The 27,676-nt window shown below is 44.1% G+C and overlaps 1 protein-coding gene across 1 annotated transcript; it reads left to right on the forward strand.

The window, feature by feature from the left end:
- The first annotated feature begins 10,521 nt into the window (after positions 1 to 10,521).
- APLNR (apelin receptor) lies at positions 10,522 to 13,409 on the forward strand. The gene has a single exon (XM_081190746.1). It carries the CDS (start codon positions 12,075 to 12,077, stop codon positions 13,191 to 13,193), a length of 1,119 nt encoding a protein of 372 aa, XP_081046872.1. The 5' UTR covers positions 10,522 to 12,074; the 3' UTR covers positions 13,194 to 13,409.
- Positions 13,410 to 27,676: the final 14,267 nt, after the last annotated feature.

The raw sequence follows: 27,676 nt of genomic DNA on the forward strand, positions 1-27,676 counted from the left end.
TGCCGCTGTCCTGGCTGTTTTCTCCTTTTTTCCCTCCTTCTTATACCACATACATTTTTATAAAGTATCTTTATTCTTTTTTTGTAACCAGTCAAGGAGCTTTGTGCTGGCCCCCTTTTCTTTCACCCCAAGGTAGGGAGGGAAGACAAAGAGGTGAGGCTTCTGCTTTCTCGGCTGCCATATAATGCATTTCAGACAAAAGAAGAATGGAATTCCCCCCCTTTGGCCACTTGAAACAAATAAAGGTTTTATGGTTAAGGAGGCACTGTGGTTCCCGCGTGCTTGTGTGTGATCCTCTGAGCTGTATCCTGAGCCAGCCTTGTTACTTGGCAACCTATTCTTTGAGAGGGGCAGGCAAGCAGGGGTTATAAAAAAATGCTGGTGGTGAAATGATGTTTTGCTTTTTAGTGGATAAAAACAGGGAGCTTGTTCAATATAGTTTTTATCTTTTTAAAAAATTGATTTTCAGTTTTTACTACTCATTGGCTTAGTCCTGCTGGGAATGTAGGATGAGTGTAAATATTAGAATATGAAACTTGGTTCATTAGCTAGTTTCAATATAAATCAGTGTGGAGAATTTTAGTGCTGGGGAGAAACCCAACCGTACCTCTTGGTTGGTATCTTAAGGCTGAAGATGTGCACGAAAAGATTCTGAGCTCTGAAAGTGCATTCACCAGTCTTCTTGTCCTGTCCTGTGTACGAGTAGTGAGCTCATTCTTGGTGTATTGATCCTTGTGTATCTAAACTACACCACACATACATGGGAACCGCAAGTACAAAAAATCCTTAGGAAAAAAACTCAGAGTGCAAGTCCCAAAATAGTCCAGTTAGAACTGAGTATGTTCAGTGTGCCCAGGATGCTGGTTAGTGGGTGGGTGTGGGGAGGAAAACCAGAAAGGGAGATGGAATGGAGTACATTTTAAGAGGGCAACACAGGCTGAGCTGGACCCCTGAACAGGAGCACTCCATCCACAATGCAACCTTTTTTTGTTGCAAGTCCTACTTGTACATACGTAATCCTCTCCAGGACCGAGGTAGCAAATAAACTTTTGGAGTGCTTAGATGTACAAGTGACAGTTTTTAAAACATATATTTTTTAAAAGTCAGATAGCTTACATTACCCGCGGCAGGAGGGGCAAGATCTGTGGCTGATTCAGTCATGTAATCAGTTCAGTAAGTATGTGTGCTGATGGCACTGTAGGGGGAGATGAATCCAGGTTTGCTCTGCAGGGGGAAAAGCTTACACCAGATCTTCCCCCGTCCTTTTATATACATCAGCACACATCCTCACTCCTCTTTAACTGGCTTTCTCTCATACCTCCTGAATCCCTAAAGAGCAGTTGGGGTGGAGGGAATCTCCAACCTGTGAGGTTGTTTTGGGTGATCCTCTCCCACCTGTCCAACTCCTGACACCATTGTTCCTTTGCAGCCACAGCTTGAATTCAACACCATCTCAATTAGGTGTCTTTCACCTGTTTTGCTACTTATGGAAGAGGTTGAAAGCACTTGCTCACTGCAGCTATATCAGAGCCATGAAGAAAGTAGCACTATGGGGAAATATGCCGTGTTCAGACACCGCCAAATTCAAGCCACGGCTCCAAAGGCACAATTGAGAACTCGCTTGAAGGCTTACAGTATTCTCCTAATTGTTCTTTTGCAGGCGTGGCTTTACCTTTCCTCTGCCTGATGTCTGGTGATGGGCAGGTGGGTGTGGCTTGCCCACTTCCACCTTTGGAACAATAAATTCGGCCCTTGGGCCAAAAGTGGTTCCCCAGCCCTGATTCAGAACAGGTATAAGTCAGGTGTCAGCCACGATACAGCATGGGGTATTTAATGCAGTTAATTTCATTAGGAAGTACAACAACCTCATTTTACACCTGGCACTGTTACACAGAGACTTTTCACATGTTGCCTGTGCCAGAAGTGGATTGGCCACTCTCCAGTTTCATAGTAGCCTCAGTTATGCAAGACAAGTATTTCTCAATCTTAAATGAGTCTGGGGTTCCTTTTGGACACATACTAGCTGGCCTTAACATGTAGTTGTGCAAACATCCTCCTCTTCCTCCTAGATGACAGCTATGCAGGTGTGCATACAGCCAGTCTTCAAATTTAAATTGGTACCCCCTTCTCAGAACTCTTGTGTGTCTCTCTCCCCCCCCCCCATGGGATCTGCAAGCAACGAGGTGAGAATGACAGAAGCAGGGGTGCTATAGTTTTCTTCTGGTCTGGCTGTTGCGCCATTGCTCACTATGGCCTACAAATCAGCCAGCTTTACTAGTGGAACAGAGTATTGAACTTGAGCCCACAGTAGATTAGCAGCTTAGCCACAATATTTTCTGAAAAGAGGATTTATTCATTCTTGGTCACAGGTTTAGCAGGGAGGCACACTTTTGATTTTATACACCTCGATTTAACTACAGCACAATCTCGAAGTGCCTTTAACTTGATCCCATTTTCAAACGTTATAGTGTAATTATTATTATTTTGCTTTTCAAACATGCCACTGCATATGTGGGATTTGCCTGAAACTATTGTGCCTTGCACTCACCAGAGGGCACTGTGGCACCTTGTAAACTGGCAGCAGACATGTCTTGTTGCTTTGTGCATTCAGTTGCTACAGATGGACAGGAGAAGCGAAGGCAGTAAGAAACAGCAAAAGAGTAGAAGCATTTCTACCACAGATGGAAAAAAATAATCTCACCACATGCACCCTGAACTGGGTTAAAATTGAGTGGGGCCACCAACATAATTCCATCTGTATGCAGAGTGGTCCAGCTCTATCCATGTGCACACTTGAATATGGTCAAAACACTATAACTTGCATTGGAAACCAAAGTGGAAAAAGAAGAATTACAGGACTGAAGTGCCAGTAAGGAAAACAGTAAGATTGGGCTCTCTTGGCCTCTACAAGATTTATGGCTGAAGAGAATGAGATGTTTGGTCACTTCGAAATCTACATCATTTTTATTGAAGTATTTAGGGGAAAAGCACATGTGGTTGCCTAACTCAAATATGTTTGAAAAAATTCAAATTTATATAAATTTCCAGTATTCTTGCTTATGGATATGGTTAGTTGCAAGGGTTTCAGAAAAACGAGTCTTAAATTGCCGTATTTTTAAATGAATGTTATTGCCTTCATAAAGCTTGAAAAATATTTTAAATACTTTCCTTTCTTCCCCCTTGCCATCTTTTGAACAGACCTGAGTAAGCATGAAAATGCCTGAGAATGTTCCCCTGCTTTCCCCATCACTACAGATGTTGCAGACGCTCCTAAATCTTTCAGCTTGCACAAACATTCCACATTTTCAGTATTTGTTCTATGTAAAGTATGTGTTATGTGTTTGGCAGGGAATGGGGGGTGAAGAGGAGAGAGACGTGATGTGATGTCATGGTGTTTGTCTCATTTCAGTGTGGATTTGTGACTTGGATGCTGCCAAGCCCACTGTTGCTTTGCAATTGTCACACTACTCACCCACTCTTTACAGGGTATTTATACGATGCCATTAAATCATAGTCCTGTGTTCCCTCCTCTCCATGTTCTCCCCTCCCCCTGCCCAACAGCAGAAAATCTGGCTTTTTTGTTGAAAGAATGGAACAAAAGTGTGTTAAGAGCTCAATTTTTATATGTGCAGTGTCATATGAAATGTGCAAGCTCAAGACCACACATATATATCCCCACACATTGTCACTATTATGTTTCTGGTCAGCACTGTGTTAGCTGCATTTCTAAAACTCTTTTTTTGGCTATTATATTTAATTACTGAAATATTTGCAGAAGAGCGCTTAAACGAAAAACCATGTCTGTGCTAATAAAAACAAACAATTAAAAAACCAAGTTTCCAATCAGCATCATTTCATCGTGTTTCATTCTCCCCTCCTGTTTCATATGGACATAAGCATACAATTGTGCATAAATTGTTTAAGTGCAAATTTAAAACATGCTTGTTAAACTGGCAGGGAGGAAAAGCTTGGAATTGCTTGTTGAGATGATTTCCCCCCCTTTCCTGCCCACAAGGCTACGCTACACTAAAGAACACTTAGCACATTCATTTATATTATGATTATGGTGTAGATAATATTACACTGTTGGACTCCAGCTCCCATCAGCCTCAGCGAGCATGGCCAGTGGTCAGGGATGATGGGAACTGCAGTCCAACAACATCTGGAGGGTCAATGGTTCCTCATTCCTGGTGGACAATGTCTGTTGCATCAGAGTCATAACTGCTTAATGATTTTTGTGTGCAAAATGGCTGATGAGAAGCAGCAAGCTTCCCTTGCCTATGCTAAGTTGAGACCCTTTTCATTTAGCTTTCAAAATTATTTAGAGACGACACTATAGCAATCTAGTGGAGAACGTAAACTGGCAAAATAGGGAAGAGTGATGTATCTCAGTTTTTGAGGGCTGTGCACAAATCCTCACCTGTGCTTGGGAGTGCAAAGCATCAAGTGCTGCCTCCCCTCACAATAGCAAGACCACATACCTTTGGAATTTCACTTCCCATTCTGTCCTGGATGCTTCGGCTGAGATTTCTGCATTGCAGGGGGCTGGACTGGATGACCCTATGATTCTATGAAATTCTGTTATTCTATCTGTTGTGCCGAGAAGGTCTATGGCACTCCAAGGATAATGGGCTTGGGGCCTGATTTACTTGTGCTGCAATGCCTACAATGGATAGTCATTCAGCTCTGGATGGGAGGAAAGAGGTCTGTTATCTCCTTAAGCTGATCTGCATCCAAGCAGAGATTCTCCACTGCTCACATCCCCTCATTGTTACAGTGAGACATGCTATAAATACTTTGCTTACTGTATGCTGGCCCCAGCTCTCCTGTCCTTTCCTTCCTGTCTCCCTTCCATTTCCTGCCCCCCCCTCCCAATCTCAGCCAGGCATCTTCTCCAACATCCAGGCGCACTTTCAGCACTGAGGGAAAAGTGACGGAAATAGACAGGCGAGTGGCAGCCGGCGCTTTGGAGGGAGGCCCCTGCAGCTGTTGCTACACATCTCCATCCATCGAAAGGAGCCTGGCTGACGTTTCCAGGCCTGACTGCAGAGAAGGGAGCGTTCCAGCTAAACTGGTTGGCATTGTACCTCTGTGCCAGTAGCACATGCTTGTTGGCTCACTAGCCTAGCCCAGCGCATCAAAACACTGACAACAATCAAAGAAAGATATTTCTTTGACACAACATACATTTCTATTTATTCCAAGGAGTTCAAGGTAGTGGATAGGTGGTAGGTGAGACTGGGGTGACTGGCCCCAGGCTCCCCAAATAGCTTTATGGCTGAGTGGGGACTTGAACCGCTACATCACACAGGCTGTCATTTAAAGCCCAATGGCTTCTCCCATAGAATCCTGGGAACTATATTTTGCTAAGGGTGCTGGGAGCTGTAGCTCTATGAGGAGTAAATTTGAGTTTCCAGGAGTCTTGGTGCTTTAAATGTATGGTATGAGGGTAGGACTGTAGCTGTGTCCCCAACAAAGATGGAAGAGAGTGTAGGAGAGTTGTTTTTACAAAAGGCCAAGTCTCTTAGAAGTTGAATCTTCCTTTGCATTTATTATGGACCAGCCTTCCCCCAAGCAGGTACCACCCTCCCTTGATGTTGTTGAACCAAACACTTATTCCCATCATCCCTCAACACTGGCCGTGCTGGCTGCTGCTGCTAACAGTTGTGGTCCAAAATGCCTGGGGGCATCATGTTGGAGAAGGCTGCTTTAGACAGGTGAAGTTTTTAAATATGATACCCCCAGGTATTTCTAGCCCCCCCCCTTTCTGAGGAAAACTGAGGGCAGTTACTTGGTCGTACTTGCTTGTATGTAATAATAAGGTAATTGACCAGGGCATGGCGGGAGAGATTGGGCAGCATGGAATCAAAGGGAACACCAGAGACGGGAGATGCTGCTCTCTGAGTTTATTTATTGCATAGTCACGTCTAACCCCCTTTTGCTGTGTCTGTTCCCTACTCTTTCATCTGGGCCACTCTCAAATTCACAATCCTTCCTCTCTGAGCTTGATTTGTAACGCCAGTTTCTAGACTAGACCTGGCTGGAATTTGCAATTTAAAATACGAGTTGCTTTTCCCAAAGCTGTCTAACATCTGACATCGTGTCAATACCAGACCCATATTAAATAGTAATGATAAAGTCACATCATGCACACCTTTTGTTTTCCTAGAAAAGCTCCTACTCCCATCCATCGATTAAAAGATATTTCAGAGTCTGGGAGTACGTGCAGTCATATGAGATTGAGCTAGATGAACCAGGACCAATCTTGCACTCTGCCACAAGCTCTCTAGGTGACCTTAATCAAGCCCCTGGCTCTCTCCACACTTCCATTTGTCCCCTTCCATTTGTCCCATGATTTCTAGCCCTGGGTCTTTTGCCTTGCTGCTTTCGCCTGGAAAACCCAATGTTTACTATTGAATCAAAACAAATGTCAGTCTGCAGAAAATCCAATGGATATTTGTTCTGATTTAGCAGTAAACAGCAGGTTTTCTCAGGGAAAGTGGTGGGACAAAAGAAAAATCTCTTGAAAGCATGGGGCAAACAGAAGTGTGGACCAGCCCTAACGTAAGGAAAGCCCTGCAGAATCAGGCACAGTGGCCCATCCAGTCTAGAATCCTGTTCTCACCGTGGCCAACCAGATGCCTTTGTGAACCCTGCAAGCAGGACCAGGCACAAGAGCATCCTCTCTGGTTTCCAGCAACTGGTATTCAGAAACTTGTGGCCTCCATTAGTCAAGGCAGAACATTGCCACCATGGCTAGTAGCCCTTGTTAGCCTTTTAAAGCCATCCAAGTTGGTAGCCACCATTACTTGTGGAAGTGAATCCAATATGTGAAGATGTCTTTCCTTGTGTCTGTCCTGGGTCTTCCAACATTCGGCTCCAAACTACACGTGATGTGGCAGCAACAGTTTTAGTCCTCTCCATTCATTATTGTTTTTAAAAGGCAAACTTGGTCTGGGCAGGCTACAAGGTGGGGTGTGAGAAAGACAGATGGAAGGGTGCTTAACCATTTTTATTCTGGCAATTTCCCAGCTCAAAATATCACCCCCAATATGCTTTTTAATATTGGAGGTGGAAAGAAAGATGTCCCTTGCTGGGGTGGGGAACCAGTGATTGTCCAGATGTTTTTAGATTCCATCTCCCATCAGTGATCAGGAATGATGGGAATTTTATTCCAGCAACATTCTGGAGGGCCATAGGTTCCTCATCGCTGGCCTAAATAGCTGTTTTGAGGATTTTTCACATAGCATATATGTAAATGACTGATAATTCAGTCATATTCTATTTTTTTAGCTGAAGTTCTTGTGTTTTTAAAATTAAGCAGTTGGGTTAAAGAAAGATCTGCTGGAGTCTATTTAGACTGTAACGTTGTAATGACTCAGGAGGTTTCTGAAATTTTGGCACCTTTACAAAACTGCTCTTTGCTGATCAAATTGCTGTTCTACCCTACCTGTTTATCACAGGCTTGAAATAGCAATTTAGGGGTGAAAAAATGCTGTTTGTAAGATTCTCGGAATAATCCTGTTTCTGGTACAGGAACTGAAGTCAAGGTCTGTTCCACGTGTCTCTTTGAATAGCTCAAGCGTCAGACGTGATTATGACACATCTTTAACCTCTTTAAAATAGGATGGGATTGTTTTCACCTGCACAGCTCTTCCTCCAGCCTCCTTGACTCCCAAGACATGCCCTGACTAGTAGTAGCCTCTGAATTTCAGGAGATAAAAGTCCATTAGATTGTATGGAGTGACTCTGAGAAATGCTGGAACATGAAATCTCTCAATTTTTTTTTAACCTTGAGGCTGGTGATGGAGCATAGCAGATTGTAGTCTTTATGTAGAACACGTTTAGAACTTCCAAGGTCAAAATATACTTATTGAACTTAAGATGGTGGGCATGAATGGGAGATGGCTGTTGCTCTCGTGTCTTGCTTGGGGGCTTCACAGAAGCATTTGATTGGCCAGTGTGGAAAATGGGATGCTGGATTAAATAAACCCTCTGTCTGACCAGCAGGCACCTATGTTCTTATGCAATATAGAAGCAGTATAGACCCAGAAGCACTGGGATCAATGTCCTTTCCATCAAGAGACAGGCTACCCTGATGTGATCTATGTGCCACTTAAAACAAAATGTTCATGCTGACTGGGCTGGTGGTTGTAGTCCCAAACTTTTGGAAGGCTAGTGAAAACAGTGCTTTCAGTTAGTTGCCTGTGTGTTTTAAAACATTATATTGAGGGCTTTATCAACTAAACTGGCTTTCCTACACAATGAATTTGGATGTGTGTACATGTGCAAGCCCATGTGTTTGTCACATGTGACCCACTCCATGTGAGAGTTTCATAATGTCCTCTATGGAAATTCATTCATGGGTGAAACAACCCCTAATGGCTTAGCATTTCTGAAGAAGTATTTCACAATATATAGCTTGCCTGCCATAGAATTGTAGATCTTGGCTCATGAAGCACACCTACCGAGGTTTATTCTAAATCGTGTTCTCATTTCAAATGAGGCAAAAGAGAGGCTTGGCATTTTTGGCTAGTTCCGCACATGAAGTGGATATGTTTTCTGGAAATGATGATGTTCCCAAGGGCTACCTAGTGATCTACAGTCACTGTGCCCACTTACCTGGGAATAAGCTTCATTGCACTCAGTGAGGCTTCTTTTGATGCTAGTATAGGATCACACCATAATATACTGATACCCAAGTTCATCTAGTGGTTTTGATAATGTTGGAAGGGGGCCGTGAACAGTGAACCAGGAAGTCTCTGGTTCAAATGTCACCTTTTGCTATGAACTCACTACTTAGTTAGCCTTAGGCAAACTGATAGGCTCAGCCACTTGGCCATCTGCCATACAGGGCTAATGATTCTGACCTACCCTGCATGCTTCGGAATTACTGAAAAAAGGTGTATGATTCAGTTGTGCTAAATAACTCTTAAATAGTATTGCAGCTGGAGACTTGGATCTCCCACTAACCATGACATCATGCTTATTCCCTGGTATGTGAAGAGGAGAATGAGATGGGCTACCCATTGGCAAAAGGATCTAGACTGAATGTTTTCCAAAACAAGAATGGTATTTGATCATTTAATGATCATCAAAGCTGGCCTGCCACATCAGTACCACACAGGCTCACTATGATTTTCTACTTTTCAACAAATGGCTTGCATGATTTGGGGAAACTGCTCCCTTGACTAAGCCAGACATGCTTTCTTGTTTTTAATTTCCCATCTGTAGACCTGAGCAGATATCTGTTGTTGATCCTTCCAGAGTGAAACAATGAGAGAGGCAGTGTGTTTCATTGGTTGGACGAAGACTGGGAAGACCAAAGTTCAAATCTCCCACTTAGCCATGATGCTCACCTTAGACTGGCCACCATACCCTACCTTGCAGGATTGTTGTGAGAATAAAATGGAGGTGGGTGGGGAGAAGATTTGTATATCACCCTGAAGTCCTTGAAGGCAGGCAAATCACAGTCAAGATAGTGTAAGCATTCCGGGTCTGTTTAACTAGATCAAAGTACACTTCTTTCCTAGTTTTCTTAAGCAGTTGAGAAGTCCAGCATTTCAGGGAGGAAAACTTAAGCCTGAACAGCATAGAGGCTGTCTTGTTACACTGATGGTATCACAGCACATGCACTATAAACATAAGAGAACTGAGGCTAACTAGGACAGATATCAGTAGTTATCAGGCAGACCAGCAAAACACAAAGAGCAGATAAAATGATCACAGAGAGATCAAACACCAAAGCCATACGTGACCATAAGGCATGGCATTCTGGTCAGCACAAAAGCCATTTTTTAGTACAATAAGCCAGATGTTCTTGGGAATGCAGATAAAATCCAATAAGCAATGGCACTACTGTAGACACTTCAAAGAAATTGATTGTAGCTGCTGTTGACTATTAGCAAAGAGGGTCTGGTCTTGTCCCGAGATCTCCTGTGACCTGGGTTCAAACTAGTCTTCAGAGTAGACTTTTTATATGACCTTTTGACAAGTCAGGTCAGAGGTACCATTTCATGGGCTGAGTCTGATAGGGTTTCCTGCAACCCTTTGTCAACGCTCTTCCAGATTTTCCGGATTTGTATTCATCTCAATCAAAGGTTTGTAAGTCAGCTTGTTTCCAATCAACACATGGAATTTATGTTTTGGTTTTTACCCTAAGTATGAGGTAAAAGGTAAAGGGACTCCTGACCATTAGGTCCAGTTGTGGCCGACTCTGGGGTTGCAGCGCTCATCTTGCTTTATTGGCCGAGGGAGCCGGCGTACAGCTTCCGGGTCATGTGGCCAGCATGACTAAGTCGTTTCTGGCGAACCAGAGCAGCACACGGAAACGCCGTTTACCTTCCCGCCGGAGTGGTGCCTATTTATCTACTTGCACTATGACGTGCTTTTGAACTGCTAGGTTGGCAGGAGCTGGGACTGAGCAACGGGAGCTCACCCCGTCACAGGGATTCGAACCGCCGACCTTCTGATCAGCAAGTCCTGGGCTCCACAGTGCCACCCGTGTCCCTATAAGTATGAGGACATTGCCATTTTATGAGACTTGCGGTCCTACAAATATTTTACTCTGCAGCCTCATATTAGAAAGAGAGTCAGCAGGCTATAGAGACCATCGTTCTTTCTCTTGTGCATCACCATTTAGTTAACAAACTTCATTTTGGATTCCTTAGTAGCACATGCAACATACATATGCCACTCACAGCTGATGTGGTTGCTGCGGGATAACTTTTACTGCATTAAATGATTGATGCCGGAGATGGCAAGGATTGCTGCCCACATCAGTTACAGCTGATTTCAGATAAATTATTTTGTTTGGAAAAATAGAAAAGATTTGGATTTCAAAATTCTAATTCAAGATTGCAGCAACTTTTTTTAAATAAAAAGCTATTGGATTATTTTTTTAAAAAAATAAAAAGGTGCCGTTATTGATCTCAGAGGTTTCAGAACAGGTAAATCTGTTTAGTCCAGAGGAGTGGCGGCCAACCTCTGGTCATTTTAGCAAGGGTTGTTGGGAGATTGTGTCCAACAACATGGGCCAGCACAGGTTCCCTATCCCTGGCCTAGACTGTGGGGAGAGAGTTCCTAGATCAATGACGCTCTTCAAATGTTTGGGCCCCCTGTAAATCCCACCCCTCCTTAAAGCTTGGAAACGCATCTCGTATACTCTGCACACCCCAAGCCTTCTTTTTCTCATCTCTGGGACCAATCACATAAGCTGAGATGTTGCTGGAAGGATAAGCAGCATCTGCATTTTGTCTCCAGCTCCTTCCCAAGGACCAAGCAGAACCTATTTAAAATTCAGATTGGTTTTGCATCCGCCAAGCTCACTCGTGACACTATCCTCGACCCCACCAAACCTATTTGCATGAACAAATGCCACTCAAAATAAATACAGCATTACTGCATCTAAGTAGGATTGACTTAAGTGGATGCTTTCTTTGCTTTGGGCACCCTTTTGTTCCATGTTGCACTGCTCTTAAAACTAAGAGAGGCTCATGATGAAACTGACAGACAAATTAGATCAGGTTAGCAAGGCGTTTGTGAACTGGGGCAGTGAGCCTTCCCTCCACCCGCACCCACCAGCATCTCTGGTTGGACTTCAGCTGCATTCCACCCCTCTTTCTTTCTTTCTTTGCTCTGGAGAGTTTAGGATGAGAGGATGTGTATGGTTTGTTTGCAAGTGGGTGGATACAAATGACAGATGGAGCTGCCCAGCACTGCAGGGGGTCAAGTCCTCCAATTCACATAAGGATGTTGAGTGAAAGCAAAGGGAGGGGTGGGAAAGGGGGCTGGGTCGTAGCCTGGATTTTAAGACAAATCCCAAGGAAGGAACTGCAGCCTCCTGAGTGTGTGTGTGAGAGTGAGGAGGAGATGACACACAGGCTGAGCAAGCCCCTGGCCAGATCTGCCTAAAGCTGTGATAAGGAGGCGCAGGAGAGGCAAATGAGCTGAGACCCTGGGACTTTTTCCTCCTTGCAACAAGGAAGGAACTTGCACGGAGTGGATCCAGATTGGTGAAGGATTCTACAAGATTGGAAGAGAGGCCTCTTCCACATTCTCCTTCTTGAGCAGGCATGGAGTCCAGCAACGACACTGACAGCTACCCAGGCATTCTGGAGTGTGACTACGAGGACTGGAGTTCATCCAGGATCCTGATTCCCTCCATCTACTTGCTGGTTTTCTTCCTAGGCACCACTGGCAACGGCCTGGTACTATGGACCATTTTCTGCGGAGGCCAGGAGAAACGGCGGTCTGCAGACACGTTCATTGCCAACCTGGCAGTGGCAGACCTCACCTTTGTGGTCACCTTGCCACTTTGGGCTACCTACGTCATCCTGGACTACGACTGGCCCTTTGGCTCTTTTGCCTGCAAGCTCAGCAGCTACCTGGTCTTTGTCAACATGTACGCCAGTGTCTTCTGCCTTACAGGCCTCAGCTTTGACCGCTACCTGGCCATCGTCCGCCCCATCGCAAATGCCAAGCTGAGGTCCAAGGTCAGTGGGCTTTTGGTGACCCTAACCCTCTGGGCCATGGCAGTCCTCCTAGCCTTGCCAGCCATGATCTTCCGGAGCACAACCGTCTTCACCGGGACAGACAAAGTGACGTGCTACATGAATTTCTCCAGTGTGGCCACCGATGAGACCGAGCAGGTCTGGGAAGCAGGGCTGGGCTTGTCTTCCACCCTCCTGGGCTTTGTGCTTCCCTTTGCCATCATGCTGACCTGCTACTTCTTCATTGCCCGCACCATTGCTGGCCACTTCCGAAAGGAGCGCACTGAAGCGCTGAGGAAGCGGAAGCGCCTGCTGACCATCATCATCGTCCTGGTGGCCACCTTCGCTGTCTGCTGGCTGCCCTTCCACTTTGTGAAGACAATCTACATGCTGATGGACTGGGGGGTGATGCCCTTGTCTTGCGGCTTCCACGCCTTCCTCAGCAACCTCCACCCGTACAGCAGCTGCTTGGCCTACATCAACAGCTGCCTCAACCCTTTCCTCTATGCCTTCTTTGACCCCCGCTTCCGACAGGCCTGTGCCGCCGTCCTCTGCTGCAGCCCAGGGCATTTGGCAGGATCTGGTGGGGACAAGTCTGCCAGCTACTCCTCCGGCCACAGCCAGAACCACCTGGGGAAAGGAGCAGATGCACAGCGGGAGAAGCAGTGCCCCGACAGCCAGGAGACTCTGCTCCGGGGATAAAAGCTGGACTACGCCACATACAAATGTCAAGGACTTTGGAGATAAGGGGCTCTGTTTTCCTCTTTTCCACCCTCTTCTGTGGGCCCTTGCTTTTTAATGCTATTATCTTTTTCAGGGTTCCCTTACCCCTTCTGACTTACACCCCCTTCTGCCTTTCTTTGTCTTTCTCTGCCCACCACCTTGTCCCCTAAACCAGAGCTGGAAAAAATGGTGGTCTTCAATGTAGTCCAACATCCATGTTTAACTTTGCCACTTGACCTCTTTTTAAGATGGAATATCCTGCAGTGATGGGATGAGCTAAGCTCCCAAGGAACAATTAGGAGCTCTGCCAGCTGTTCTGGAGTGAAAAATACAGGTCATGGTGCTGAAACATAACTTTGCTGGGCACTGGCTCTGTCTCCTGCTCCATAGCACTTTCAATACAGTTTTGCTTCTATCCCCCCCTCTGCACATCTGTGCTTTTTATTGGCATGGTGCAAAGATAAATCTGCCTTAATTTGTGCTACTTGACATTCCAGTAGCATGGCAGCAGGAAAGAGGGAGCAGAGATGAGTTCCTTAAGAGGTGACCAGCTGTCTTAGGAGGCAAGCAAAGTCTGCAATCCCACACACACATAGTTGGGAACGAGTCCCCTAGAACTCAGACTTCTGAGCAGGCATAACTGGGGTTGCACAGATGGTCTGATCACCGAGGAGACAGCCTATCACTTCTAGGCAAATCCTGGGCATTCTAGAAAGGCAGCAATCCCATGCGCATGAAATTAACGGGACTCATTTCCAATTAAATCAGGACAGGATCATCCTGTGTGTCCCACTGGGTTCCACTGGGCTTACTTTCAAGTAAGCAGCATAGGATTGCAACCTGGGGTTAGGATTTTTAGTTTATGGTGAATCCCGCCCTCCCCTGGTTATAGAACCATAAAATTGTAGAGTTGGAAGGGACCCCAAGGGTCATCTAGTCCAACCCCCTGCAGTGCAGCAGTGTCAGAATTCATTCTGCTCCACACTCCCTAAATAACAACAAACCTGGGAGTAATAACTTCTTATCTGTAGCTGGCTGTTGTCGTTTTTTTATTTTTATTTTTGCTGCTGCTGTTGTCTGAGCCAGCCTCTGGTCAGGATTCCCTGCCTCAGAAGTTTCCCCACCCACACAATTCATTCTTCTTGTCAGGAGACACTTGGGGATGTGATAGATTTACAGCTCCCAGTTGCTCTAGACCTCTGCCGGAGCAAAATGACCACAGCTCAAGGAATGTATCCTTTTTAAGATCCAGCACTAGGACTGGCACCATGGACAGAGGTCTCCGGCCTGCTCCCTGTACAGTGGTACCTCGGGTTACATACGCTTCAGGTTACATAAGGTTCAGGTTACTGAATCCGCTAACACAGAAATATTACCTCGGGTTAAGAATTTTGCTTCAGGATGAGAACAGAAATTGTGCTCCGGCAGTGCGGCGGCAGCAGGAGACCCCATAAGCTAAAGTGGTGCTTCAGGTTAAGAACAGTTTCAGGTTAAGAACGGACCTCCGGAATGAATTAAGTACCGTACTTAACCCGAGGTACCACTGTAGTTGAAATGTGCCTTATAAGATGCACTGAGAATAGATACCAGGCTGTCCTTCCCTTTGTTCTTCTCCCTCTTTTCCTGTCCCTTAACACCCCCTCCCACTTTATTTCCTGCCACAAGATGTGAAGGAAAGATGTGAGGTGTGAGAAACTATCTCCCCTTCCACACACACACACAATTATGGATGGTTTAGTAGGAGTGACTTCTTGGGTTTTCAGTTTTTTATGGTATAATCCCCCTCTTTCCCCACAATTCACTGGGAGCTGGTTTCTCCCAGAATGTGTACAGAACCCCCCTTTGCAGGCAATATGAACAGAAATGGCAAAATGCAGTTAATATTGCATATGAGCTCCCTTTTAAGGGGGTTGGGACCAAATGGCAACTTTCTGATAATTTCCTTCTGTTCATTCTCCAGTTTAATATATTGAGCCATGCATCAAAATGCTCCAGAACACTATTATAGGCGTGTTCACATGTTGCATTCAAGGAGTGTGCAGTCTGTGTACCTATCTACACATATAGTGGAGCTGTATATATCAGATAGTTACACTCTTTTGCACAAAGACTTGCAAGTGTGTAGAGAAAGCTTGTAACTGTGCTCTCTGCAAGCTATGAACAAACCTTGAGGAATTTGTCTGTTGGCAAAAGGTTTATGTATGAAATGACCTTAATAATGCATTCTCTGTTCTTATTAATCTAGAGACCCTAGGACAAAATTGCAAACAAACAAACAAAAAAGTTTGAATCTCTCACTTGCTATATTTTTTTATATCTGAATGATTATTTTAAAAACGACTCATGTTTAATTTCCTAAACTTTTTTTGTATAAGATTTCTGCTGACCTTTTAAAATTTTAGCAAGTGCTGCAGACTGGAAAGCGGCTTTTAGCAATCAAATACTCTGCTTGAATAAAGAATAGCGAACTGGGAAATGCAAATGTTTTTGTATAGATCCTATTGAAACAAAAGTATTCATCATCATTATTTTTTTTATCCTGCCTAATCCAAATTCATTTCCCACCTGAGAGTGTAATGTTCTATTGTTGAATTAAAGAATCTTAAAATGTATGAAATCTACATCTTTGCTGTCTTCCTGGGGCAGGGTGGGGGAGGGGAATCTCTCTCCCAGTGGTAAAAATAGATGTGCAGATGGCTCTCGTTCTGGAGAGGACGTGCTGCTGACTGAGGTTGTGATGCATTTAACAGAACCAAGCGATAGAACTTTCCCTCAATTGTACCATTTCAGGGTGCAGGTGGGAGGTTTCATGTTTAAAAAACCTCCCCGGATATAGAAAGGTAGCATTTCAGGGAAAATATGAGGTTGAACAATTCTCCATGGTATGTTCGTTTTCAAGATGAAGAGAAAGTTTTAGATAGGTGGATTTAAACATGAAACCCCACCCCCAGCTGCAACCTGAAAAGCACGCAATCCAGAACAAGCTTTCCCACTTGATTTTGGCTAATGTCTAAAAGGGCTCTGTGTGTGTCAGCTTCTTTCTCCTTGGACAGAGAAAGTGCACACCCTAATTTGGATTATGCATATGTGATGTGTTTCTGAGCTGTCGATGCCCTTGTCTTAAAGCCTTGAAAAGACTGCAGAAAGGAGAATAGGAGAGGGCAATCTGGTTAAAATTCCTCTTTGAATTTTATTATGATTGATCTCATGCTGCTATTAAGATTTCCCACAAGCTTGATAGTAGCACTGGGGGGCAGGATTTAAAACTTTCCTCTTCCTGGGATGCTCCCTGTGCTGCTCAGCTGACTGGAGAACAGCTGAGAGTGATGAAAAGGGGAATAGACTGCTGGAAAAAATGTTAATAATATGGGGTCTCATCCTTCTTCCTCTTCCTCAGCTGATCGGTGGGAGGGTATTTCATGGGGGGGTAAGAGGGACAAAAGGTAACAGGGGTGGGTGGGTGCAGATTGCACAGTTCTAAACAGGAGATGGTGCGGGGGGAGGTTCTTGGAGACTATGCATATTGCCCGGAGAACACACAAAATGCAGTCAAGATATGGCCTGTTGGAGATTATCTCCTAATGTCTGGAGAATATACAACATTCGGCTGAGATATGGACATTCCCTAAGGCCTTTTGGAGATTATGTACATTGACTGGGAAATGTGCACAGTTGCCTTTTATGTGCATATTCTCCATGAGGCCTGGTTAATGTGCATAATGTCTGGTTATGCACATTAATTGCTCAAATTACATATATAGCGAAGGCACTGGCTCTGGTGTTTAGTGCCTATGGATCATATTGGTGCTTGCCTATTGTATCTGGAACCACCCAGGTGTCCATATGCACACCTCTCCTCTGGATGCTTTAGGGGAAGACTTGCCCATCCATGGTGGCATTGCCCTCTTTGCTCCCTCCCACTGCAGAAACATAGCAGAAAGCTTCAGAGACCAATGTTCCCAGACAAAGCCACAGCTCAAACAATCTAGTTTGCTCTGCTACCAGATTCCTTGCTGGAGCCAGATGCAAGGGAAACCAAACATTCAAAATGCAAAAAGAGATAAAAACTGATGCCTGAGTGCAAATAACTGCTAGACGCCCCAGTGTCCTCACTACAGAATTCTTGAACTTTCCACTTTCAGATTCCCAAAGAGTGTCACTCTCTCTTACTCTTCACCATTATGCTTTTCATCAGTCACAAACACCAATGATGTCTCCTAGGGCTCCCAGATGTCTGCTTATCCCACATGCTTCTCCCAAGAAAACTCACTCTTTAGTGCTGAATCAAGACAAACATCAATCGAGTTTTCAGCAGATTGATGTTTGCTCTGATTTAACAGAGCGGGTTTTCCCTGGTAAAGCACTGGGACAAGCAGAAAACAATTTGGAATCGTGCCTAGAAAGCATGGGACAAGTGGAAGCCTTCTCCTTCTTTCATTGCTGGGCTCTCCCCTATTCCCGCTGTCCAGCTAGCTGATGGAGAGGGCTGTGACCCCACATCCACTTACCTGGGAGTAAGTTACATCAAACTCCGTGGGGCTCTCTTCTGAGCAGAGATGCATGGAAATGCATTGTAACTGTACCTATCTGACTGCCACCATGCTCCTCCCTTTTCAGAACTTTGCTACCACAACTATTTTGAGTGTAAAACTTATTTTGGGAGTGAGATGTGTGCTAATTAAAGTGGGTATGTTGGTTAAATCTAAATCTAAAATGGTACTTTATGTGTCACAAGACACAATTAACAGAGCTTCTCAAAAATTCTTTGGAGTGGGCACACCAGTAGGTTAGATCAGTAGATTGGGGATGCAGCTCACAGCTTCAATCCTCAGCATCTCCAGGTAGGGTTGGGAGAGACACCTGCCTGAAATTCTGGAGAGCTGCTGCCACTCAGTGTCAATAGAACTGCTCTGGATAGACCAATGAACAGAGTCAGTATCAGGCAGCTTCCTGTGCTTTGTGTTCAACAGATGATGATGAATCTGACTTACTTGACTGCTTCACCATAACACTAAAGTGACCAAATAATTGATACAGGAGCATCAGTGCACATGCTGTTTTATCAAGTTCCCCTGGCCTATGTGAGTCCAAGCATCACAAGCTGCTTTTATACCAATACTATCCTGACATCCCACATGCCTTGGGCGCATCACCCTGATGGCAGCTTCTGCTATCTGTTGAGTATTAGGGCCAGGGAGGAATGTGCAGGCTGGGCTATATATTTCTTGGGGAAAGCACATGGATGCTCCTATGGGAAAGATTTATTGTTTATTATTTACGGCATGTCTATCCCACCTTTTTCTCCAATGAGCTCAAGGTGCTGCACAATGCACATGGCTCTCCAGTTCCACATTTAATCTCCAAAACACCCCTGCGAGGTTGGTGAGGCTGAGAAGCAGGCCCAAGATCACATGGTGAGTTACATGGTCTCCCAGATTTACTCTTTTCCCAAACTGGGAGCAAGGCGAACAGCAACGTGGACATACAAAATGACCATAAGCAAATTACCAATGCCACTATCAAACGGCGGAGGATATGCAGCTTTTTCACTTCTCTCTAGCCTGCACGACTTCACACAGGCATAATAACTGAATCCACTGTTGATGCTTTGCTTGTGTGAAACAGCTGCATCAGATCAGCCATCAATGGAAGAACTTTTCCACCACCTGAAGAGTGCTTGTTTCACCTATGGAAACAAGCAGTTGACACATTCAGCAGCCGCTCAGCCAGTGATGTGCATGTTTGTGTGAACTGGCTCTCAAAAGTCCTCTGCTGTTCCGTAGGTTTCTTCTCACCCAACAAATCCACCTAATTATTTCAGCTCTTCCTTTGTAGTCTCCCTGTCCTGAAAATAAAGAGGGGCAAATGGTGCTAAACCTCTAGCTGGCAGCTCTGTGATACATTTGTCATCAGGACCCTATCAAGTCAACTACAGGTAGAGAAAAGCAGAGACAATTGTGAAGGGTGGGGGGGGGGAGGAGGAGAGGGGCTTCGGCTGATGGAACTTGCTAAGTGAATTCTGCCCGTGAATGGCTAGCTGCATCAAGAGCAAAAATAAGTGAATAAACTCCAGGTTTGGCGCACAAGTTAAATGAATAATAGTTGAGGGAAATGGATATGTTTAGTTTTGAAATGCTGTTATAGAAGAGGCAAGAGAGACAAAGGTAATATTTACGAATGTCTAGGAAGAAGCAATGAAAGACTACAAAAGGTGCGGCATCAATTGATTTCAGGGTAAACCTGGAGTTCTCTTGCTACAGTGTAAGAGAAGTGAGAACAACAGTAATAATGAAGGAACAGCGCTGGGATGGCACAGTGACTCTTTCGTCCCTCTCTTGCTGCTTTGGGACAGGTGTGGATTCTGGGCTGCATCTTGAAATTTTAATGGGTACAAAGTTGCAGCCAAGCATTTCCTAAATGTACCAAAACTACCAACACCACTTAGAGTGGTGGATTAGTGAGTTTTGTTTTTTTTAAAAGGTTGATTTACTTCCCCATGTTCCTGAAATTGGATCTGTTTACTTTGCCTTCCTTCTGTTTAGTTTCCCCTTCAAGTGTTGCAAAATGTTAATTTCTTCCTGGAGTTCTGTTAACTGCGTCCCTGGCAATTAGATCAAAGCAGAGCCAGCATGTTGTATAATAGCCTCTCCTTAAAATAAAACAAAGGTTTTAAAATCTGAACTGCTAGATCAAGGCAGAGTTCCCGCCCAAAGCTTCTGCATTCGCAAATTAAATAAAATAGACTTTGTTAAACCTGAACTGCTAGGTAGTTAGGCAGTGGCTCCCAGTTCCCATCCCACCATCTCCCATCTTCAGTCCCAAATCCACAGAAATGTCAAGGACCACCTGAATGAAGCTTGTGGCCCACAGACCAGTTTGGGAATCCCTGGTGACAGTGTGTCAGAAAATTTCATGGCAAGGCCTTAATTCCCTTTTCTCTGACTGAAACAGATGCCAAGATCAGACTTCACGTGCAGAGTGAGCTCTTTGGCCTTAAAACATCGCAATATGAAGTATCTTTAATGGCGGTGGTGGATGTGAATCAATGCAAAATAATAAAATGTTTTTCCTGGTTTTCTCACTTTGGTTCTAGTAATAAGAGACAGGGCTTATCCTAAAAGGCAGCGTACTAGCCAAAATAGCCACCCCTGGGATTTTCAGAAGCCAACAAGTGCACTTGTGGGTACCAGGCCACGTAATTCCGCATTCTCTGGGTGACTGGGATTAAGCCAGACGACTGTTTATCAAAAAGACAATTTACCTCAGTGCTTATGTGACCTCTTGATTACAGATAACTATTTAACTACGTATTTACATCGAGTAATACATTTAATCCTTTTGTTTAGGGAGGCTAACCTTGCTGGTTGGTTTATGGCACTTTGCTGTGCAGTTCACTGCTGGGGGGGCTTTTGGCTGAAAAGTAGTGTATAAGTTAACTGGGGCTGGGGAAAACCAACCAAACAAACAAATAAAACTTTCCATTTGAGAGTAATGACCAGCACTCTTTCCCCAATACTCTTTAACCTTCTTACATGCTCACCGCATATGAAAAAAGGTTTCCTCCCTTTCTTTACAATTCCAACACAAATCTGATTCTACTTTATACATCTTAACCAATCTACTCAGAGTTAAATACCATCTATGGATCATTTTCATGTGATTCTCTTTCCGTGCATCTCATGCAGTAAATTTCAAATCGTTCTTCCAGAGTTTCTCCCAAAGTTTTAGATCTATGTTATGCCCTATATCCATTGCCCAGTGTGTCACTGAAGCTTTAACCTGCTCATCTTTTGTTTCCCATTCTAGCAGTAATTGATATATTTTAGACTATAGGTTGTCCTTATTCTGTAATAACTGTCTTTCATACTGTGAGCTTTGGTCTGAAAACCCATTTTTCTTCCCTAGTTTAAACATGTTGTATAACTGATTATACTTGGCTCCTCATATTTTCCATTGGTTTTAATCTGGGCTCCCTCCCTGTGTCTTTGACTTACTTTGTGGTTCAGTGCCTATCATACTCTCCCCACCCCAATTTGGCAAATAGTCAGCTGCCTTCACTCTGTTTCCCATTTTAGAGTGGGAGTAGTTGAGGGACAGAGACTGGATAAGCCATTATCAATAAAACTCCTTCATAGGAACATGAGAAGCCCCCTCTACATTATCAGACCAAAAACCTACCTAGCCAATATCGTGTTTCCCAAAGTGGTCTTTGACCAGATGTCTGTGAGAAGCCCACAGGCAAAACATGAGGGCAATAACCCTCTCCTGCTGCTCTGACTGGTAACCCAGGGCACACTGCTTTTGATTCTGAAGGTAGCAGATAGTTATCCTGTCCAATGCCCATTGATAACCTTATCCTCCATGAGTCTGTAGGATCCTCTTTGAAAGCTGTCTAACATGGTGCATCATCACATCTTGTGGTACCAAATTCCTGCTCTGTGTGATAAATCGCTTTGACTGAATGGTCGGCCACAGAAGACTAGCTCCATACCCCATGTGAAAAGTGTAGAGCAAGTGGTCACTAACCTTATTGGGCCTGTGGTCAGATTTGCAAACATGAGAAACTTTTGTGGGCACCCCCCACCCACCACCGCAGCACAACAGCCTCTTCTATGGGTTACCACAGAATGATTCTTCCAAATTTCTAATTTCAGTGAGGGGAGGGGTGTACCTTGGGGACAGCAAAGATGGCCTCTGTGAGCACATGGACACCACATTGACAACCCCTTAGAATTGCCCCATCCTCACTTTGCCCCCTTGTTGTGTGGAGTAGGAATGTGGGGCAAAAAGAATGACTGCTAAGGAACAAGAATAGATGCCAGTTCACCTGATTCTGCTTGCAAATATATGTTTAGATGAAACCTCAACATGCCCCCATGAGGCTAGTCAGGCAATTACTGCCCACACATATAAAAGCTGGGCTTGTGGGAGTGTTTGTTTGCTGTTTGCTTCTTATCTGAAGAAAAGTTTGAAGGCTACAGCTGGGTTAATTGAGGTGCTGCTTTTTTTTTTTGCACACAAGCAAAACAGCAAACACTTGACAGTTGCTTATGGGAATCATACTAAAGATAGCATTTGGCAAAAGGAAAAAACACATCCTACTGACACCTAATAAGGCAATTAAGAAGACCTCAGAAGTACCTCAGGCCAGGCTAATTGATCTAAGCAGGCCAACAGCACCGGGGGTGGGGGGTGGAAATAAAGACTGTTTTGAAGTCTGTTTAGGCGTTGATGGACAATGCTCCGGGTCTAAGGTCTTCCGCTTACCAGCAGGGCAGCAGTCCACAGCAAAGAACCATTTTCTTCAGTCACCCCTCTCACGGCCATTGCTGACAGAAAAGAATAAGCTGACACTGTGAGGGAGTTGCATGCTCAAACAGCCGCCCACTTCGCCCTCCCTATGTTCCTGTGTGAGGCAGACCTCGTGGGAGGGATAGTGTTGTTTCAGAGTGCAGCAGCTGTAAGTGCACTTGTCTCTGAGGGAAATGTCTCCTTCCCTCCCCCAAATTAAGCTAAAGAAACTTCGGCAGACTTCTTTTGACTCCTACATGGAGCTGCTTCCGAGGCTGGGTGTCTATTCCCAGCCTCTATGGTACTGATGGCAAGGATAATCCTTCACCTAGCAGCCAAGGTGCTGAGGAGGACAGCAGCTGGGCCAAAGAAGCCTACTTACTAGTTCAATCTAAAACTGCTGACAGCCACCCACATGGGCTACCCAGAGGCCCGGTTGGCATCTCAGTCTGTGTCTCTTATGAACTCAGTCCTATTGCGCATTGTTTACTTGGGAGTAAGCTCCACTGAATTCAATGGGACTTTTCCCCAAGTAATACAGCTGAGATCCTATGACCAAAAAAGCCACTCAACTCAGTCACTGTGGTACACAGCCTCCACCACCACCGCCATTGTACCAGGTGGAACAGGCCAGAGAAGTGGTGATTTGAGGGAGAAGGTACAAGGGCAGCCTGCTTTGACCAAGTCATGGGAGCTATGATGGGCAAATACCAGAGTTCATTTGGGGGTCTCTGAGGCTTGCTGAGTTTTACATTGGCCTCTACAGAGCTGAGCAATCACAATTTCCTGCGTGTTTTCAGAATAGATACTGCATGGCTCAACCAACCTAAATTCAGTGCTGGCTAACATAGGCTTAAAGTAAGCTAAAGTAGACCAGGCTGCTTGCTGAGATAGATAGAAAAGCTTGGAAGTCAAGATTGTGTAGAAATTCAGCCTGAGGCAAGTCCTAGTCCCTCCAGCTCTTTCAACTTCTCCATGCATGGACTTGGAAAATGGCTGGAGTCTAGACCATTCCTTTGTTTGGAAATGAGACTTCCTTGCTACATTGGATGCCTTTTTTATTTTTGTCTCTTATGAGCAGGGTTAAAAGTGTCAGGCAATGGAGAAATGCTGGACTTGATCATAGCTGTGGTTTGGCAGCAGCGCATCATCCTGTGCTTCCACAGGAAACAAATGTCAAGGCAGGGACTGCATGCTTTTTCACATGCAGGTCTTATTGTGCAGGGGAAAAGGTTATTATTATTAAACACCATGCTAATGCCAATACAAATACAGTCCATATTTGTGGTGAGTAGTGGTGGCTACCCAAGAGTAGCTTATTTTTAATTTTCATTTATTATTCCAATTACAGTATATTCTACCTCTCCCCCCAAGAAACTCATTTCATCCCCGCAACAACCCTGTGTGGTAGGTTAGGTTAAGAGATTTGTGATTGGCTCATATGCATGCAGTGAGCTTCATGGCCCAGTGATGAAATGAATCCTGGTCTCCCAGGTCCTAGTCCAACACTCACCACTACACCACACTGCCCCTTGTAACACAGTCTAGTATTATTATCCTCTCATTATACAGGGGGCTGAACTCTAAGCCTGCAGCTTGGTGTTATCTACTTAGGGTCATCCGGTGCTTCTTTTTCTGGGGAGACGCAGGAGTACACATACCCCTAAACCAGGGGTCAGCAAACTTTTTCAGCAGGGGGCCGGTCCACTGTCCCTCAGAACTTGTGGGGGGCCAGACTATATTTTCAAAAAAATAATGAATGAACCCCACAAATAACCCAGAGATGCATTTTAAATAAAAGGACACATTCTACTCATGTAAAAACACGCTGATTCCCGGACTGTCCATGGGCCGGATTGAGAAGGCGATTGGGCCGGATCTGACGCCTGGGCCTTAGTTTGCCTTCCTATGCCCTAAACATTTTGTGAATCTTTGTACTTTTGTCCATTTACTGTATTTATTTTTCCCCAATGTGAACTATAAAATGGTGATTTTCTTGAGTCAAAATGAGAGTACCTCTTAAACATATTTTTTTTATATAGAAAAAAAGCACTGGGGTCATCTAATTTATCCTCGCTGCTCTTACTGCAATCTAGGTTCTTGAACAGCCCTCAGAAGCACTGTAGTGGAAGCTCTTAACACCTGCAATGTGCAGCTAGGGGCTATGTAGTTGCTGTTTTGGCTTTCCAGCAAGAACGATCGGACACCAACAAATTCTTCAGATTGTAGCCTCAAACTCAAAGCTGAACACTGACATAATTGCACCCCATTCACTTTCATGCAGACGCACTGGGCATTCACCCCTCCTAACGCTGCAAAATGAGGGTCCCACTTCCAACCAGAAGCCAAGGACTCTTTCTGTCTCTATCCTTTCTGTCTCTATGCATATTTTCTAATTATGTTTCTTGACTTGGCTCAGATCTGGGAAGGATGCAGGGCTGATACTGCTGGCAAGATTTCTTTTGTTCGGTCTTGTTTGTGTGACTTTTCTTATCACGGTGATCTCATAATTTTGCACCTTCTGCCAAATTCATAACTCTAGTGGGATTAATTTGTCTCATGATCTAACAAGTATTAAAATAAAAACAAAGCTAAAGGAAGGGTGCAGTAGATTGCTTTGTTTTTAACTTTCTGAACTTGGATACAAGAGGCGACCTGAGGACTAATTCCATACCAGGGGTGATTAATGCCCAGTTTTGGGGCTTGAACTCCACCCAATAAGCCATTTTTTCTGCTCACAATGACCCCACTACTTTTGGCAGCAATGGCAAAAATAAAATATGAATTAAAGTGGATAGAACCCTGAGGTGGGTGGAGTCCTGTGGCCTAATGCTGATGCAAATAGTCTCTTCCCTGGTTATCAGATCTATCATTAGATGAGGAGGAAAAGTGTGATAGCAAGCAATCAGCTGAAAATGAGCTTTGGTATTCCAGGGACTGTTGTCACCACCAGATCCCCATCCCTACTGTGCTCTGCAGGATACCATCTAAAGATATTATCTCATCAGGAATTCCTTTCTACACTGTCAGGCCTTTAGGGTGGTGGCATCTAACTTGGGGAACTCCCCCTCTTCACATGTCAGACATCTCTACTGTCTTTTCAGCATCTGTCCAAGTCTTTCCTCTGTCAACAAGTGTACCTCAGTCAGTATCTGTTTTGAATTTTGAGTGTGTTTGTATATGTGTGTGTATTAGTTTTGCCTGTTTTTATATAAGAAATTGTTTTAACTATTTTAATGTGTGCAATGATTTTGTATATGGTTTTATTGTATGGTGAAATTGCTTCAAGATGCTTCATAGGAAGCATGAAGATCATCATCATCAGGTATTGTAATCATACTGTATGAAAAACTGTGGGGCTGTAATAAAGACTCGGGTGTGTTTTCTGGCTTCCACTAAGAACACAGCTTCTTAAATTAACTTACAGTTCAGTCGTACCTTGGTTGTTGAATGCCTTGGTACTCGTATGTTTCGGCTCCCAAATGATCGAAACCAGGAAGTGAGGGTTCCGGTTTTCGAACTTTTTTTGGGAAGCTGGACATCCGATGTGGCTTCTGCTATTGTTTCTGGCATGCCTGTGCAATCAGAAGCCAATCAGAAGCTGTGCCTTGGTTTCTGAATGTTTTGGAAGTTGGATGGACTTCCGGAACGCATTCTGTTCGAAAATCAAGGTACAATTCCTATGGTAGATGGTTGCCGTATTTCAAAAAGTGAAAATCTGGACACAAAAGTTATTGAGCCTTTTTTGGAAAAATCTAAAAAAGAAAAGAAAAGAGTTTTTGAGCTTTCTTTAAAAATAAAATTTAAAAATTGCCAGAATAAAGCCTACACTTCCGACATGGGCTTTTCCTGGACATTTTAGCGATTTCTGCTCAGACGCTGTTTACGAGAGCCGAATACTGGCTATGTCCGGGAAATTCCAGACGTATGGTGGAATTAGACGTAGATGTCTCAGTCTCCAGAGAATGAAATTTGTATATGCAGCCTGCAATACTTTTTGCACGCATGTTGCTATAAGAGGAAACAGTGGTGGTGGAAGTGACTTTCCCCACTCATTTTCTCCACTACCGCTCAATATTGAATGACATAGTGTCAAAGAAATGAACCTCTTTTCATCTGACATCTTCTGGAAGACACAAAACTGTTGAAAGACCATGAACAAAGTGTCTCACTGAAGAATGAAAGCAAAAAAGGGGGAGAAAGAAGTTTGTCGGCTATTTCCTTTCAGGAGTGGGGACAAGGGATGTGGGCTGCTGTTGTTTTCAGTCCAGAGTGCCATCTATTAGATTTGTCATGCAGCCTCTTCATTTTCCATTTCCTCTCAAGGAGGGAAATGGCCTGAATGGAGTCACCAGAAGAGAGAATTTAAGCAACATGACAGGAAGCAGAGACTTTAAACCTGCACATTGCCTCAAGAAGAGGAGTGGGGAAAAGTGGGGAGGAAGCAGCAACATTTAGCAAAATGTCTGAAGGCGATAAGAAAGGTGACAACATCCTGAGGCATGGCAAGGGGACAGAGAGTAGAAAATCCCAGGGAGAGGTACAGGTATTCATTTGTGTAGAAAAAATAGATTGAACCCATATTAAGTAACTCACTTTAGACCCATTGTGATCAATAGGACTTACTTTTGTCATGACTAATTTATTCCATTGATCTGAATGAGCATAACTGTATTGTGGGAGGGATTCAAGCACATATATACAGTTTTAGGTTTGTGCAGTTAAGGTGGATTAAAGTGCTCTCTTGCCCTAGCATGTTACAAATCCACCTTAAAAAACGGACAGTTTGCAGTTTGGAAAATGATGGTGAAATGCTTCTTAGAGCCTACACACAACAGAACCTTGAATACTTGCTTAATTAAGAACATTTGTTTAATATGGGGTGATATGGAAGTGGGTTTTTGTACAGTAGCACTGGTTATATCTTAAACTTATTCTTATTTTATTTTTCATAGCCCGCAGAAATGGGCTGTTCATTGCTGGAACCACAGTAGACAGAAACTGAAATTAACTAGAAAGAAAAGTATAAGAGAGGACTCTTGCTCCAGCTCCAAATAATATGGGGTTTTAATTTATCCCAAGAATGATCAGATTACCACGAATTATTTGACAACACCCACCTTAGCCATTTCTCCTCTCCCAATCACATTGTCACAAAATGGTTGTTCCTG

Source organism: Podarcis bocagei (assembly GCF_964188305.1).
Source record: "Podarcis bocagei genome assembly, chromosome: 1".
Classification (NCBI taxonomy): domain Eukaryota; kingdom Metazoa; phylum Chordata; class Lepidosauria; order Squamata; family Lacertidae; genus Podarcis; species Podarcis bocagei.

Bases quoted from the DNA above. Each gene is read 5' to 3' on its own strand.
- APLNR (XM_081190746.1), top strand. From the start codon at position 12,075: ATGGAGTCCAGCAACGACACTGACAGCTACCCAGGCATTCTGGAGTGT.